At 40.3% G+C, this 17,518-nt stretch overlaps 1 protein-coding gene across 1 annotated transcript in view; it reads left to right on the top strand.

The window, feature by feature from the left end:
* The window catches only part of SLC1A1 (solute carrier family 1 member 1), a 47,155-nt gene that overhangs the window by 12,079 nt on the left and 17,558 nt on the right, over positions 1-17,518 (top strand). Inside the window, exons 2-5 of the mRNA XM_077344930.1 lie at positions 6,931-7,071; positions 14,932-15,024; positions 15,943-16,057; positions 17,155-17,197. Coding sequence (XP_077201045.1) covers positions 6,931-7,071; positions 14,932-15,024; positions 15,943-16,057; positions 17,155-17,197 — 392 coding nt within the window. The remainder of the gene's footprint in view (positions 1-6,930; positions 7,072-14,931; positions 15,025-15,942; positions 16,058-17,154; positions 17,198-17,518) is intronic.

Raw genomic sequence — 17,518 nt, forward strand, 5'->3', positions numbered from 1 at the left:
TTGTTGCTAGTCTTTCTATAAACCTGAGAAAAGTCCAAGGTTCACCAAAAAACAGAACCCTGAACTCTCCCTAGACCCTAAAAAGACTAAACTGAGGCTATCATATTCAGTCATATTATGAATGGACAAGATTCACTGGAAAAGATAATAATTCTAACTAACGTTGAAGACAACAGGAAAAGAGGAAGACCCAAAATTACTACTGATCTCCAGACTACATACTGCACTTATTTAAAGCATTTATTCTGCTTCTTCTGGAGAAAGTGCGAGTTCTGGAAGGTGGACTGCATGGCATTATAACTTACTGAAATCCATTCCCTCTCTAAACCCTGCTCTCCCCAAGCTCCACGCCCAAATCTCCAGGAATTTCCCAACCCAAAGTTTGAAACTTGCATCTCACCTGACCTAGTAGCAATCACCAGATGACTTGATAGTACACAACCTGAATGATTCAACCAGGACAAGTTCCTTGATACTGTTTAACAGCAGCCACCCCACTCGTGAAAGCTAGTACAGTGTAGTGGTTTCATCCTAGGAGCTAGATGTCCCTTGATGACCTTCGACATTCTCATCCTAGCCTTCTTCACAGGGCTGTTATGAGAATGAATTAGAGGATAGAAAAATGGTAGATCACCATTGCAGAGAAGGTTGGGTTATAAATGAAGTAAATAAATAATGGCCACCTCATGAGAAGGAAGGAAGAGTCTAATGCTGGGAGCGGTTGAGGGCAGAAGAAGGGGACAACAGAGAATGAAGTGGCTGGATGGAGTCACTGAAGCAGTCAGTGTGAATGGTAGAGGACAGGAAGACCTGGAGGATGATTGTCCATGGGGTTGCGATGGGTCGGACACGACTTCGCACCTAACAACAATAACAACAAAATAAATAATATATCTGACAATGGGGAGCAGATTAAAAGTAGATTGGTGGATGAGGAGAACCAAGAAAAGGTAGAGATAAGGGGAATCCCAGGAGAAGAGAAAGAAGAAATGGTATGGGGAGGAGGATACAGGGGAAAGTGAGATAACTGTGTAACTGTGTCTGGCCCAGCAGCTAGCAGTATGCAACTGGGCCATGGTTTTCCCAGAGAGGGGTTGTCAGGCAGAGGGAAGAATGGGAAAACATGCGGACAGATAAAGGTAGATTAGCTGGTGGGTGGGAAAGGAGAGAAGGAAGCAGGAAAGGGGGAGAGGTTATAGAGGTTTTCATGGAAAAGAAGGAAGAAATAGTAGGGAAGAGAAATTTAGATGTTCCTGTAAACCCATGAGGGTACTGCATTTGTCATAAACCAATTACCAGATATTAGCAAGGATCTTTCTGCATGATTAGTGTTTGTACAATGAAAATGTATTTATCTTCCATACCTCTCCCTGGAAAGTAGTGCTTTCATCTAATGTTTTTAAATATATTTTCCATGCAGTCAAAAGTAGTTAAAAGCACTGTTTGGTTGCTAGGGTTGCCAAATTGTGCATTCAAAGTATTTGTAAATGTAGCATGGAGTTGTGTGAATATCTGAGATGTATGCAGACCATATATGTTATATAATTTCTATTGGAGATTAACACTGTTTCTTCCAGCTCTTCATGACATATGACACTACTGTGCTAACATCTTTTTCTTGAGTTTCAATATCTATTTGAACCTTGTATTCTTCTCCACAGCGCAACTTAAGCATGGGATGAACATCTCTGGATACAAAAAGCCCTATGTGATTGTTTTTGTTTGCGGGGGAATGTTTGTTTTTAAGGGCTGGGAGTATAAGCATGATTTGCTACAACTTATTGATTTTTATTTATTAATGAATTTTCTGTGCTCCATTTTCTGGAAAAAAGGGTTGGACCCAGTAAAAAAAAAACAGAACAATAAGCAAATCAGAGGATACTGGGACACCTATATGGTAGCACAAGATCGCTGAAACCAGCGTACCAAGTAGACACACAAACACCTGCAATCTTTGTATATCTGCTTTAGGACTTGTTTTTCAATAGCCTTTGTTTGGCTACTGAAATATTCTGCTAGAACTGAATATGCTATTGAATTGATTTTCATTTTTGGAATCCCTTAATAAAGTGCTGTGTAGCAAAATGTTTGAAATCATTAAAGAATACTTCTTTTTGAAGAATAAAGACTCCTTATGTGTCTACTTGCTACGTGATCTTGTGCTACCATATAGGTGTCCCAGTATCCTCTGATCTGTTTATTGTTCCTTTTTCTGAAAAGCATATGATATGATAAACAACTAAAACCCTATGTTTTAATTACTGTATTATGTGCTTTTCCTATCTATAATGGAGGAAGAGCAGATGTCTGGAAGCTCTACCACATTCCCTTACTTCACCTTTGGTGGTGACTTGGGACATGGCAGCTCTCTGGGCCTACTTACCCCACCCCATTCCTGTGAAGGAGGAGGAGGAGGAGAGCAGGCAGCTGCCAGCTCTGCCATGATCCCTCTGGCTTTGCTGCTTGGAGTGAGCCTTGGCTGCAGCAGGCCTGTGTACAAACCTAGGCAAGGGTGCTGCTAGCAATTGGTCTATGGTAACAAAGCACCATGGGTAAGCCCTGTGTCATCATGGCCAGATCTGTTCTGACCATGAAAGGCCACAGCTAACTAGTCAAAGCTTCCTAGCTGTAGTTATCATCTGCTTTTCCACCAGTAGGCCTGGGTCCAGGAGCACCTCCAAGTTACATTGCCTTCATGCACTAGATCAGAGTTTTATAGCCTTCCTGGAATCCATGAGGAACCAGAGAGAGCTGAGTTTCATTTGCATATTGCTGACAGCCTCGCCCAAATCTCTGAATGACCTCGCTGAACAGTTTCATGTAGATGTTGAAAAGCATGGGGGACAAGAGGGAGGATTGCTTGGGTAAGTCACACGTTATCCTTGCCACATATAAATAGGATACTATGATATTGTTGTTGTCATGCCCATTGTACAACTTCTGAGAAATGCCTAAAATGCTGTTTTGTATAGTTTGACTGTTATTCTGTAAAGTCTTTAAGACCTGTTATATCAGCACACATGTTTTGGATAGAAAGGAGTACACCGGCATAGCACTAGTAAACGTGCTGCTTTCCTTGTGGCACTCACATTAAATGATTAAATGGTGCTATCACAAACATATACACTTGTGCAAAATAGATCTTTAAGGTTTTAATCTCCATGACAAAGGTGCTTATGGGAAAGTTGGTACATTTGAAGTGAATCAGATTTCCCTCCATAACTGTTAACCCACCAACTATGGATGGCAATCCACCAAGTATTCAATACACCTCTTTTTTATTATATTCCTGAAACAGGCAGGCAACAAAACATGGCCTATGAACTGTTCCAGATCTTAACTAAATTATCTTTTTTCACCATTCTGCGAGTATAATGACCCAACAGACAAAGCTAATTGAGATTAATGAATCATACATAGTATCCATATGGCTAACTTACTTCCTGCGTTTCAAGATAACCTGCATGGATTTCTCATACCATTATTCATTTTAAGAAGTCGTTTCTTCCAGGAAATACTTATTCCATAAATACCAGTTGGTTTTCAGAGACAGAGTTGTCTAAAAGGTAAAGGTAAAGGTATCCCCTGTGCAAGCACCGGGTCATGTCTGACCCTTGGGGTGACGCCCTCCAGCGTTTTCATGGCAGACTCAATACGGGGTGGTTTGCCAGTGCCTTCCCCAGTCATTACCGTTTACCCCCCAGCAAGCTGGGTACTCATTTTACCGACCTCGGAAGGATGGAAGGCTGAGTCAACCTTGAGCCGGCTGCTGGGATTGAACTCCCAGCCTCATGGGCAGACAGCTTCAAACAGCATTTCTGCTGCCTTACCAGAGTTGTCTAGCCCAGCCCTAAAACTTTCGTAATATATTGCTAAACAAATCTGTCACGCCTCCTCCTTCTTTAAAAGTTATAAGCAATCTGAACTTGATCTTTCTCAACAACTTTCCTACTGAGAGGCACTTCTTGACAATGCTTTCTAAGTACCTCACTCCAGCTAGAGGATATAATTTTCATCCATTCTTCATAGGAGCTCAGCATTTATGCAGAGAGGGAGACTTCTAAAGATTCAAGGAAGCTTTTCTTATTTTGGGCTGTTCTCTGATTAGGGGCCAATATACGTGATACAAATGACATGAATCATTCTACAGGTACTTGATCAAACTCATCATATGTAGGATTAGTGTAAGTCATTTTGGAAGCATTGTGTTGTTCTGCACTGCTCCGCACTGCACTGCAAAGTTTCGGGCTTTTCAGTTGTGTCATTTTCTCTATCTCTAGCAGAAATGGCCACAAGGGGAGGCTTGTTTGTCGCTTTATCAGACTCCCTTCACAGCTGTTTCTGCTGATGAAAATAGCCAGCATCCCCTTCCCTGCCGCCTCCAGCAGCATTTGGAGCCATGCAGAGCAATACCTTACTTTGAAGTTGAGTTACACTGCTCCTACGTTTGATTTAGACTAGAGGTTAGGCACCGACCTTCTGACTTGTTTCACAGATATTGTGTACTTTAGCCCCAAGAGGATTGCTGAAAGAGAACAAAGAGGGAAGGGAGATAGGCGGATTAGAAGGAAAGTAGACTCCCTGTCCTTGGGAAATCCCCTTTCATGCACCAGTGTGTATGTTGATCTATAGCTAGTAAATAAATCATAGAAGAAGGTGTGCTGATTCAAGTGTATTTTGCTATATTTTCCAGCATCGTTCTTTAGGCAGGTACCGGTTTTTACCTCACTGTGATTCAGTGATTTATACCCCGCTTTAATATAGTGCCATGGATCTTTCAGAGATGTCCAAGTAAACAGTTCTCTCGGATTATGCTTTTCCCACCATACGATGGCTCCCACTTTATGAATATACATGCCACCAGTTTTATACTAGTATAATCATCATAGTCTTCCCTAAGGAATCCTACAAATTGTGGTTTGGGAATGCTGAGAGTTCCAAAACCCCTATCCCTCATGCAGGGAGAATGATTTACTGCTAAACCAATCTCTGTGTCTGTAGTGAATAATAATTAAGTGCTGTCAGGTAGCAACCATCATATAGCCACTCCCTTACTGGTTTCCTGGGCTATTCAGGCTGTTACAGAAAGTGTTGTCAAGTCACAGACAATTTATGGTAACCTTGTGGGGATTTCAAGGCAAGAGACTTCATTGGTGGTTTGCCATTCCCTGGCTCTATCTTGACATCCTTGGTGATCCCTCATCCAAATACCAACCAGGGTTGACTCTGTTTAGCTTCCAAGATCGTTTGGGCTAACCCAACCCAGTGTATTGAATTCAATACACATCAAAATGTTCTCATATAGCACGCAGCTAATTTACCTCAACATACAGAAAAACATCTTACAGCTCATATACTACACTTAAAAAGCAGTTCTTCTGAGAACAAGAGTTAATTGTCCAAGACCTCTCTCTTTTGACTAGCATTGCTCTGTACTGATTAACTATTTAAGATATTAATGTAATCAAAATTGTTAAGTCTGTCTCAGAGTTTTAGATTTATATTTGAATGTTCTTTGTTATAGACTGAATCTGATGGAAACTTCATGAAATTACCTTTTTTAAAAAACCACAACAGGATAATGGGAAAATACTTGATTGATTTTCATACAGTTCAAATTGGGTTCAAGAGACACATTTTTCCTCTGACACTTCCAAATAGTTAAAGTAGTCTGACAATATATATTGTATGGTACAAAGTGATGATATAATTAAAACAAAGTTCTGAGAGAAAGAACATGCAGTCTTTTGTCCTTGAAAGTTCTCTTTAAAATTACATCAGATTTCATAATACTTGGCAAAACAGCTACAGAGATTCCGTTTCTGTGAACTTAGATTGAGAGTATAAATAAACTGTAAAATTACAAGTGTTTGCCAGATCGGTGACTCTCCATTAACCTATTATTTACTTTCAACTTTATTGTTTAAAAACTAGGGATGTTAGACAAGATTGTTGTAAAATAGTCATCCTGTCTTCTAGACAGTGGTAAAATTACATGTATCAGCTTTGTATTAATCACCATCTTGGTTTTTGTCAAACCCGTCTATATTCTGTTAACCCCAGGGGGATATTTCCTGGGACCAAAATGCAGTGTTTTTTATAAACTGGATGTTCATCTTTGTAGCTTCTGTGCAGTCCCACATGGGACTGCAGTTCTGCAGGCCAATGTGTGCCTGCACAGAAGACCACTCGATGAACAACAGTTACAGGTAAGTGCAACTCTGTTTTATTACCTAATGATTGCTCTTTTTTTGCTTTTCTGTTAAATACAATCCTTTAATTGATCTTATTGAAATGTTTATAACTATGGATTGATTGCAATATTTAGTCCTTGTGAAGGGAAGATGCTGCCCAAGAAATTGGAGTGGCAACCTGGGTGCTCCCCAAATTACAGTAAAATTCCCAAACTTCCCAATTCCTTGTGGTGGTAGCAAACACCTGCTCTCTTTGAAGTGTATGGGGGAGCAAGAGAGGGATACAAAGGGAGGTAAGGAGTGTGGATTTATTTGCTAACCAAATTGGGCACCTTCTCCACCCAAATCTCTTCCTACTCCTGCAGCATATTTGTCAAGCACAGGTGACAGAAAGTCTTCTTTATGCTCTTTGTGTAATTCTTTGGGCCATTCAATAATGAAGAGGGTTTGAAGCTATCAGGAACCTCGTGTAAGCACCTTAGATAAATGTTTTGAGTATGCCCTAGTCAGTTAAAGGAATGAGTCATCCATGAGGGCTATAGTAGGAAGGAACTTTTCTAACTGCCTCAATTCCAAATTAATCTTTGCCACTGACATCATGCTGTTTTAGAAAAAAATAATATTTTAAGTTTTATAATAATTTGTTTTGAAGCTAAAGTTAAAATAACATTCAAAACATTTATTACCTGCTCTTTCTTGATACTAAATCTACTTTTATATTTCTCTCCCATTTTAGGCATTGGACTAGGAGTTGCTGTTCGGGAATATGGCAAACTATCCAGTCTTGACAAGTATTACTTTTCATTTCCAGGAGAGGTTCTGATGAGAATGCTTAAGCTCATCATATTACCATTAATTATATCAAGCATGATAACAGGTAAGACAGAAATTGTAATCATATTTCATTTTGGCTTATTCTATAATTAAAACCTACATGGTAAAAATGCCAAATGTTTACATTTATATAATTAAGCATTTATAATTTACTCTAAAATCATACTAGTTCTGTTTAAGTATAAGTTTTATTATTAAAGCACCAGAGTGAAGGAATTTGTTTTTTATTTGTTTTATAAAACATTAGAAGAGCAACATTTTCTGAATGATTTTCAAAGTAGCCCTGATCCAAAACTTGTGTCTGTTCTTATTTTTAAAAAATCTACATTCCAGTTTTTTTTTAAATTATGCTCACATTGTTTTCATAGATTTGAGGAATAGCTACCCAGCCCTTGATATATCCCCTACAAAAATCAGCAGGAATTGGCTTAAGCTGGCCTTTGATTATAATTCATTGCTTTGAGTTATGTACCAGCTTTAAAAAACTGATGCCAGCTAGATTCACAATTAGTTTTTTAAAGTTTTGTCTTCTGGTTTAGTATATATATAAATATTAAAGTTGATTAAGAAATGAAACTGTAGATTTAATGTGAATGAGGAGACTGCAAAGTTATCATTGTTCATCCATACATTCAGTGTACATTTCAGTGATGGCTTTCATTGAATCAGAATCCAGTCGTAAATGTTTTGAAAATAAGGGTTAGGTAATAGAACTAATTATTAAGTATTTCAGGAAATTGCTGTTGCCTTGGCTTATTGCTATAGCTAATAATAAATATGCTCTGAAATATCAAAAACAGGCCAGCCTCAGGTAAGGTAAGGTCTCTTTCTACCCAGAGAACTCCTGAAACATGCAGAAAAATATGTTGTCATAAATTAACCAAAAATTGGGAAATCCTGATGTTGGCCAATACTGAGAGCTGTTGCTAGAAAAAAGGACATAAGGAAATTATCCTGCTGAAATCCTGAGGGGTGATAGAACCCGAGGCTAGACCCCCCAAAAAAGCCTGAAATGAATTAAGAGTGCAGGTTTTGTGTGCATGAATGCTCATTTGTGCATTCAGAATCTAGAAACCCTCAATCTTTTAGCTTAAAAATGGGCTTCACACTCCCTTCCACAAAACAGGTGTGCTCAGTATGTAATGGGAAAGAGAACAAGTGAGAATGGGAGGATGCACCTCTGTGTCTTTGGTTGCCCCGACCCCAAGTTGCATGATAGCCCCTCCAGCCTTTTAATATACAAATGAAACCTTTGACTTTCCCTGAATGTGCCAGCGTTTAAGGTGAGAAACCGGAGAAGGCCAAGATGTATACCTGCATTTCTCTCCTACCCCTGCCTTCTACTTTCAAGGGAAATACCAAGTAGCTTGAATGGACCCAACAGACCTCTGCAGCTTTTTTAAAAAATGAGAGCTTAGCCAGTGCCTTTAAACCAGCATTGAACTTTGGGGAAATGCTGTGCAATCAGGCATGCCACTGTGTATGGCCTGAACATGCCCTACGTGTTCTGGTAATTCAAGTACAATTCTGCTGACTATCTCTTTTTGCTTGCATTACTCTTCACTGTACTTGGGTAATGGAGACTTCAAAGTAGGCAGATAAATGGAAATTGAAACAATTCAGAAACAGGGATTGTGATGCTGCCAGAGAAATGGGCAGTTCTGTCCTAATAACTTTGGAACCAAAAGCGAAATGTAGTTTCCTTAGGATTAGTGTTTGGTTAGTTCCGTTCCAAATGTGCTTGACTTTTAAAACATTATTTTTATCTTGGGATGTAAAGTATTTGCATTTTCTCTTGAATGGCCTTGTTTATCAGTTAGCAACTGTAATGTATTACTTAAATTGTAATTAAATTAGGGTTGCCAGGTCTGTGGGTACTGCTGACATGGGATGGGGGAGGCACTTTCCATGATCTCTCTCTCACGTATGTGTGTGTGTGTGAATGTGTGCCTGAGAGAGACAGATCAAGTCTCAAAGTAAACATCAGAGTTGAGAGAACTTAATGTAAATTGTGCTTATCAGAAGAATCCCTTCTCTCTGAAGACCTGTGTGCACATGAAAACGTATACCTGAAATAAAACTTTGTTGGTTGTAAAAGTACCATTGCTGGCTGGGACTCTATTCTCTCTCATGTGCATGCTGTCTCTCTCGCTCTCTCTCGCTCTCCCCCCCCCCTTCTCTTTCTCCAAGGGGTGGGGAGGAGACCTCAGCCAGTGGAGGGAAGGGAGGCTTGGCTTTTTATCACTCCCTGGTGACTGAGGAAGCTGCCTGAAAGCAGGCCCTGGAGAAGGAAGCAGGAGAGAATGATTGAGGGAGCTTGAGGGAGGAACCAGTTTTTTAAAACCCTGAATGGGGGAGGGAGATGTGTGAAACTGGGGGATTTCCAGGCCCCAACTGGGGAATGGCAACCCTAAATTAAACTGTAAAGCAGTGGTCCCCAACCCCCGGGCCGCGGCCCGGTGCTGAGCTGCAAAGGCCTCAGTGCGGGGCCGCGGCTCCCTCTTCCCGCCCCCCCGCAGTGAGAAGCTCGCCAGGCCGCGAGCAAATCGGCCGCTGAAGCGGCCGATTAGCTTGCAGCCCAGCAAGCTTCTTGCTTCGGGGGGGGAGGGGAGAAGCTTGCCGGGCCGCAAGCTAATCGGCTGCTTTGGCGGCCGATATGCTCGCAGTGGGGAGAGGGAGCCGTGGCTGCCGGCATGCCGGCGGCGCAAACGTGCATGTGCAGTCTTGTTGCGTATGCGTGTTTGCATCCAGTGGGGGCGCAAATGTGCACGTACAGCAAGTCTGCACGTGTGCGGCGTTGCCGTGCGTGTTTGCGTCCCCACTGGACGCAAACGAGCACGCGCGGCAAGTCTGTACATGTGCGTTTGCGCCGGGGCTGCCACACGTGCGCAGTGCCCCGGGTCGCCCTCTCCCCCCACCCCGGCACAGCGGTCCGTGGCCAGCGAATGAGAGCTGCCCCTACTGGTGAGTTCCCTGCAGCCTTTCCGGGTCCTGGGGGGAGGGAGAGGCCATCTGAAGAGTTCTTCCACCCCCCCATCCCACCCCCCAGTCTAGCAGCCATTGTATTCCTGAATGCAATGAGCTTTTCTCCTAGTAGCATATAAATCGTTTTGTTGAGCAGCCAAAGAGTCAGATTTCTTGCTCAGGGAAACATCTGCTCCCTCCAAAGAAACGTATGTCTGCCAGAGCATCTTTCAAAGCAGAAAGTGAAGATCTTCCTCAAGACTTTCTAGCACTAATCACTACTAGGCTCACCCATAAAGGCTCACCCATACTTGCGTTTCCAAAAACAACCTTCAGATTGATATTCAGGATAACATCTCCCCAAAGTGATGTAAGTATAATTGTAAAATAGTGAATTGAACAATCAATAGAATCAAATAGGGAGGAAATGGACATAACTTGCTTGAAATAGGAGCATAAATACTTGACATATTTTTCTCACAAAAATTTATTATTACTCTGTTGTGAAGACTTATTATGATGACTGTTCTGCAGAAGGAAGTTGGTACCTGTAGTGCTGCTGCTGTATTTAGTGTTATGCTGGCTTTACTTTTCCTTGGAAGGCAGATCCCAGAAGCTGGTTGTGACAGTTTCCTCGAGGCTGGCAACCTCCCCATGCAGAACTTTTCCTACCTGTTACCATACAATGTCTACCTCACTGCACCAAGGTTTCAAGCTGCAAATTAAAAACAAAGAACTAGATTCTAGGAATCTAAGTGTAATTTACCCAAGTTTGGATTGACAGCTGGAGTAAAACTAACGGGTACATGGTGGTTTCTTTTAAAACGTTAAGAATAAAGCTTATTTCAGGGGAGGAAAGTAACACAATTGGGAGTTTTGGAATGTTAGGGTTTATACATACATACGTTAGGAAAATGGTCTCTCAGACAGGCTTATAAGGTATCACACAGCATTCTGCTGCTAGTTACACACCAAGCCCAGCAAACCCCTGGTGGTCTACTGTAACAACTGTTTCATACCCGATTCCCACAACAAGGAAACTTGATCTCCTCAGATCTTTACTTCACACTTCAGCTCCTCACAGACTAGCAATCTACCCCTCTCAGATCTTAATAGTGTCCACTGATGTTCTTTTTGGCAGGTGTGCCTCTGAGATACATTTTTGTAATCTGCCTGTCACATTGTTATTGGGGGTACTTGTGCTCTGCAGGCTTGGCCATTTCCTGATCAGTCTTGTTCCTTATGCCTTTTAACATTTTCATGAATCCTCTTGGAGAGATCATCAGAAGTTTAAAGTTAAGTGCCAGTAGCATGCTAATGGAAAACATGCCTGTTTCTCCATCCCAGAAAAATCCAGAGAGGCTGTGGAGAGTACTAAACCATTGTCTGTAAACAATGAACCACAGCAACCATATAAAATCAGAATTATTACAGCCACATTGATTGCCATTTTGTTTCTTATAATAATAATTTTTTTTTTCTAAACCACCCTTCAGGTAAGACTCAGGGTAGATAACAGCAGTTTATAGACAATCATAAAGAGTATTGAAATATTAAAACAGTTAAAACATTGTAGAGCTATCTTTACATCTACCAATTGACTCAATCACAGCTTTGGATTCTTTTTTCTTCCAATGTTTCCTCTCAATATTAAGCAGGAGTTCTATCAGGGAGGCCTGCCAGTCCAATGTTATGCGTATTATATGCTTGGCGTCAACCAAGGGCCTAGCAGAATAGCTGTCTTATAGGTCCTGTGGAACTGATTAAGGTCCTGTGGAACTGAATAACTGCTGTTCTCAGTTAGCAGATCATTACAACAGTCCTGGCCCTGGTCGAAGCAAGTTTCACCTCTTTGGGACTGGGGACCCTGAGCAATTTTTTGTCTGTTGACTGCTCTTTCGGTAACTGCAAAAGCAGTCCAGCAGATATGCCGTTCCAAGACCATTTAGGTCTTTGAAGGTTAATACCAAAATCTTGAATCTGATCCCATCTCCTATTTGGAGCCAATCTAGTTGGGCTAGCATTGATGTTACCTGTACCCTTCACTGGGTTCCCACAAGAACCTGCACTGCTGCATTTTGAATCATTTGACATCTTCAGAACAGTCTCAAGGGAAGCCCTGCATGGAGCAAATTACAGCTGTTTAACCTGGAGGTGACCTACTGCATGGATCACACTGGCTATGTCAGGTGCTGTGAGGTATGGTATTATTTTCTGTGGCTGGTGTAGATGGCTCAGTGGTAGAGCATTTGCTTTGGCTGCAGAAAATCTCAGGTTGAATCCCAAGCTCTTCCAGTTAAAAGATTCAGGTCATAGGTGATGAGAAATACCTCTGCTTGAAAGCTGCTGTCAATCAGAGTAGACAGACCTTGACAGACCAGTGGTCTGACTCAATTTAACACTTAGTTAGCTTAATCTTTTAATTCTGACCTAAATTGGGTTCAGGGTGCATAAAGGACCACTTGTAAATCTGCCTGCATCCTGGGACCTGTGTACTCTGCTGGTACTTAATAGCTTTAATAGAAGTTCAGTTGGCCAAGACCTGTGGAAGGGCATTTTTAGCAATTTCACCTGAACTATGGAATTGCTTACCTTTTATCATCTGACCCTATGCTTTGTTTAAATCGTTTTATGTTATTTAGTAGTTTTTATCTTAATATTATAACCCACCTTTAGCACTTTATGTGGAAAGGTGGTTGGGAAATATATGAACTAAATCAATCAACAAATATTTCTACATTCTTATCAGCTAACATACAAATTTTTTAATCTCCTGGGACTGTTGTTTGTTATTTCTACTCAGACAATGATTATTTTTTTATTTCATTTATAGTCCACTTTCTTACATCAAGCTTTCTCAACTATGGTCTCGTGCATTCCTGAGGTTTCTTCACAGCCCTTGAAGGTGTTCCTGAATGGGTGGGAGTTAATTAATTTTTAAATTTTTTTTTAATTTGTTACATATTTATTGAGTGATATGCCCACATATGTTGACCTCCCCCCTTCTCAACATGGCCAATGACAGGCCTGGAGGGTGTGGGAAGGGGCCCAAGGTGGGCATGTACACAATTATGCTTCCCAACTATGTCCTGCACAATTGCGCCACTTCTGGGGTTTCTCAAAACCTGAAGAATGTTTCAGGGGGTTCTCAAGGGTAAAAAGGTTGAGAAAGGCTGTCTTACAGAGGCTCAGTACAGATTATCTATTCTGGAACAATGCAAGAAGAGCAGTAGAAAACATTACATGTATATACTACTATGTACATATTTCTTATTCCCACTTATTCTCTTTCTGTTAATGCGTTGTGGGTTTATGACCATGTTACAAGTTGGTAAATGATACACCAAATGCAGTCCAGTTTTACTCCCATTCTGTAACCTTGTACCTCTATGAGAAAAAGTTCATAGTATAACAAATATATTATTTTCAATCAGACTTCTTTGCCAAACAACATCCTGAGGGAATCATGTGAAACAGACGTTAGTCCACATGCAGTTCCAGGATAACTTATTTCATTGTTTCTTTGCACTTGATAAAAGACTAACCACACTCTTAGACAGCATAGCAAAGGAAATGATTCAGGTTTTGTCTCTGCTCAACCCATTGTCTGTCCTGGGAACAGGCAAAGTATGCAGTATGGAATCAATCTCTGTAAGGAAAGGATTTATGCCACAATCATCAAATATAGCAGCAGAGTTGGCAGAGCAGTTAAACAAGCCAGGCATTTGCTGATTTTGTTTAATGATCAATTTATTGTGTGGGCTAAATGGAATGAAAAAAGAAATGGAATCTGTCTCCCGCTAATAACTGGGTGACTTGTCCTAGCCTTGCTGGAAACTCTAAGAAAGGAATGAGGGATATTTCTTGATTTACATTCAGAGATGACTTTCAGATTGCAGCAGTGGTAACGTTCAAGTCTGTCTAAAAGACACTCCCTGGAAGGCGTGTGCTACATTCTCATATAGTGGAGGACCAGCTAAGGTCATTCAGCCAAGGGAATACACTCCTTGCATGTTCAAAGGCACAATTTCCATCACTGTTATCTTAAATTATCTAGAACTGAGTCATGCTCAGTTAGAATCTTGTTTGGAGGAATCAGACGTAGCAAATTTGTCAGATTAAATCCTGAGAGTCATAACACAGAGTGGTATTTACAACTTTGTACAAAAGCTAGATCATAGTGCAAGAGAAGCCAGAAACACTACTGTACAGACAACTGTCTTGTGGCTATAAAGGAGCAACAACGTTAATCTTTTGGGGAAGGGTGCAAGGCCCTCCTTCTCGCCCTCGGGTTGCGTGCACTATGCCATTTTCCCCTCTGTGTGATGAGAGATTCCCCTGGCCTCAGAATGGGAAGGGAGGGGGTTGCATGCAATCCTAGAGTGTCATAGGGGTTCTGTTGGGGCAGAATTTTTCTCCAATACCCTTCTATCTATTATTGTTCTTGGTGTAGTGCCAGCTTGGTGTAGTTGTTAGGAGCACAGACTTCTATCTGGCAAGCCGGGTTTGATTCCATGCACCCCCCACATGCAACCAGCTGGATGGGCTCGCCACAACACTCCTAAAGCTGTTCTGACCAAGCAGTAATATCAGGGTTCTCTCAGCCTCACCGACCTCACAGGGTGACTGTTGTGGGGAGAGGAAAGGGAAGGCGAATGTAAGCCACTTTGAGACTCCTTCGGGTAGAGAAAAGTAGCATATAAGAAACAACTCTTCTTCTTCTACAGCCTAATTCCTGGATATTGTTATATTCTGTGTATCCTTCTTTTTATATCATTGGTGGCTACTAGAAACAGAAATGCTGTGTGAGACAGACCTTCATGTGTGATCCAGAAAGCACAGTGCTCATGGCACAAAGATGAGGGATAGAATTAATTTGTTTATAAATGTACTAGTTTCTAATTTTTTCTTTCAAATTTTATTTTGGTCATCTCTATAGGTGTTGCTGCTTTGGATTCTAGTGTTTCTGGAAAGATTGGCTTGCGGGCAGTTGTATACTACTTCTTCACTACAATTATAGCTGTAATCCTAGGTAAAATGCAATCCTGTCATGTTTATAATCCTTAACTGTCACCAAATCCAGATTCTTGGAAAATAAGTACAAACTGCCATGCCCACTTCATATTGTACTCAGAGGGCCATATGCATGAGCAGATGTCCTGTTACATTCCCCCATGTAACATTTCATAAACATAAAAGATTTCTTTTGCTACACAACCAAATGCCTCTCTATGGGATTACCTCATGGGAATAATAATGTCTGACATTCATAAAAATATTAACGTGTGTGGGAACAGAATTGGACCAGTTATCACTGGTATTTCTACATATAAACTTTAATAAAGGTTTTATTTTTAAGAAGTGACATGCTTTTCTGAAGTAGTGTGGTAAGATAACATTATGAATGGAAAGCTATGAGTTTTAGGGAAAGCTGACATGGCAAGAATAGCTCGTCAGTCTGTCTACTGTGGAAAGCTACAACAGGAGAGAAAGCACTATGGGAATTTTAATACTTTAACATTAGTATTTAACTTGGTAAATGTTTTAAAATTTAGATATTGAATTTAGTTTGAATTTATTGTATATCTGCGTTTTTAATGTATTTTGTTATTCTGTAATCTGCCCTGAGTTTCCAAAAACAAAGCGGAATATCAATCTCAAAATAAATAAACAAACAAACAAATAAATAAATAAATAAATAAATAAAAATTTAATAAGATGTCTTATGCTCATGCTGTATCCATTGGCAGTCCAGATCAGCACCACATGCCACCGTCTCCCATATAGGATATAATGAATAATAATTAAGTGCCACCAATTCTGGAAGAGTCATTCATTCTAGGAAAGGTAGACACCTGGCCTGGCATTTCCCACACAGCAGATGCAAATAGTCGGGCTTTCTTCAAGACATCCAGAATTCAGAAGAGAGGATTTTTTTTTTTAATTTCAGGGATCGTACTGGTTGTGACCATAAAACCAGGGGTGTCTCAGAATGCTGAAGAAATTGATAGAATGGGCAGCACACCTGAGGTATCTACAGTGGATGCTATGCTAGACTTGATTAGGTGAGTCTTTGAAATTCTGTTTTGTTGCTAAAAAAAAAAAAAAAGATTACACAATGAGTGATAGTGTCCCAGCTTCATGCAGTGTACCAGTGCTTAAGTCTTTGGCAGATCAAATGCGCTATTTCTCTAGAACTTTATTCAATGTATACATAGCAGTGTATAATGGTACAATATATGCTCAGAAAATAGGACAACAGCTACAGTTTATTAGCTTTACTTTTTGCTTGGTTTTGCAAATGATGTTGCCATTAAAACATCAAAGAAGAAAATGTTGTAAAGTTCTGGATTTTCAACAGCAGCAGTTTGACCCTACTAAATACAATAAAATATTGTGTGTGTGTGTGTGTGTGTGTGTGTACTGTGCCACCTGAGAGAGAGAAACATGCAGGATTGGATCCAGAAGAAAAATTCATGGCTGGCAGAGCCATCCCCATTTCTTGAGCAGCCTTGCAAACAAAATATGTCATGGGACGGAGTGTTTCAATTAGAATGGGGTAAAATCACCCCTCTTTTGCTGACACAAGCCACAAATGGAAGAGGAAGAAAGAGGTGATTCTACCTGATACACTGACATCACAACTGCAACCCATCCTCTGATGGCATTGTGCTTACAAGGCTCTCCTGATCTTCAGAAAGGAGTTTCAGGACAACCTGCAGACTGCTTGTGGAAAGGGAAAAAGAGGAAAGGTCCAGTCCATCAGTTCTTCCATTGGATCCAACATACTGGACATAATGGGCTTGTTTGTTTGTTATGACATTTATATTCTGCACCTTTCCTCATGATCAGAGCCCATCTGTTAAAATGTCTATTGATAAAAGCTGCACACAAGAATTTTACCTTAAATTTGTATAACCAGATGAGTTATTAATAGGGCAATCCTAAAAAGAATTCAACCTTTCTAAGCCTGTTGACTTCAATGGATTAGAAAGATGTAACCATACTTTGAGCTGCACTGTAATCCTTGGTCTTTTGAAGATTTAAAAAAACAGAATGTATTCAGAGAAATATGTCAAGAACAATAATTTACAACGAACTGAAGTGTCTACTGAAGGTGCTTTGCATAGTTTAACTGGTATATCTTTAAACCTTTTTACAGGAATATGTTCCCAGAAAATCTTGTTCAGGCCTGTTTTCAACAGGTAGGTTCAGTTTGAGTGTATATATGATTACTTCTGTATATATAGAAAACAATAATACCTGATTTGTATATGGATGGATATGAAATGATATTTTGGATATGAATACGGTGGAATTAATTGATATATTAATAAAAATACAATTTTATTTCTTTAAGTGAAGAGCTGTTCGTAGCTGAGAACATACTCAGTTAATAAGTTTCTCTTTCCATTGGTGATATTTTTAGAAAACATTCAAAACCAAAATAACATCTAAACATAAGTTCAGAAACATTAAAGTTGAAAACTAAAAGCCCTGTCCAACAGCTCCCTTTGTCTAGTGGT

The sequence above is a fragment of the Paroedura picta genome, chromosome 7 (assembly GCF_049243985.1).
Source record: "Paroedura picta isolate Pp20150507F chromosome 7, Ppicta_v3.0, whole genome shotgun sequence".
In the NCBI taxonomy this organism is placed as follows: domain Eukaryota; kingdom Metazoa; phylum Chordata; class Lepidosauria; order Squamata; family Gekkonidae; genus Paroedura; species Paroedura picta.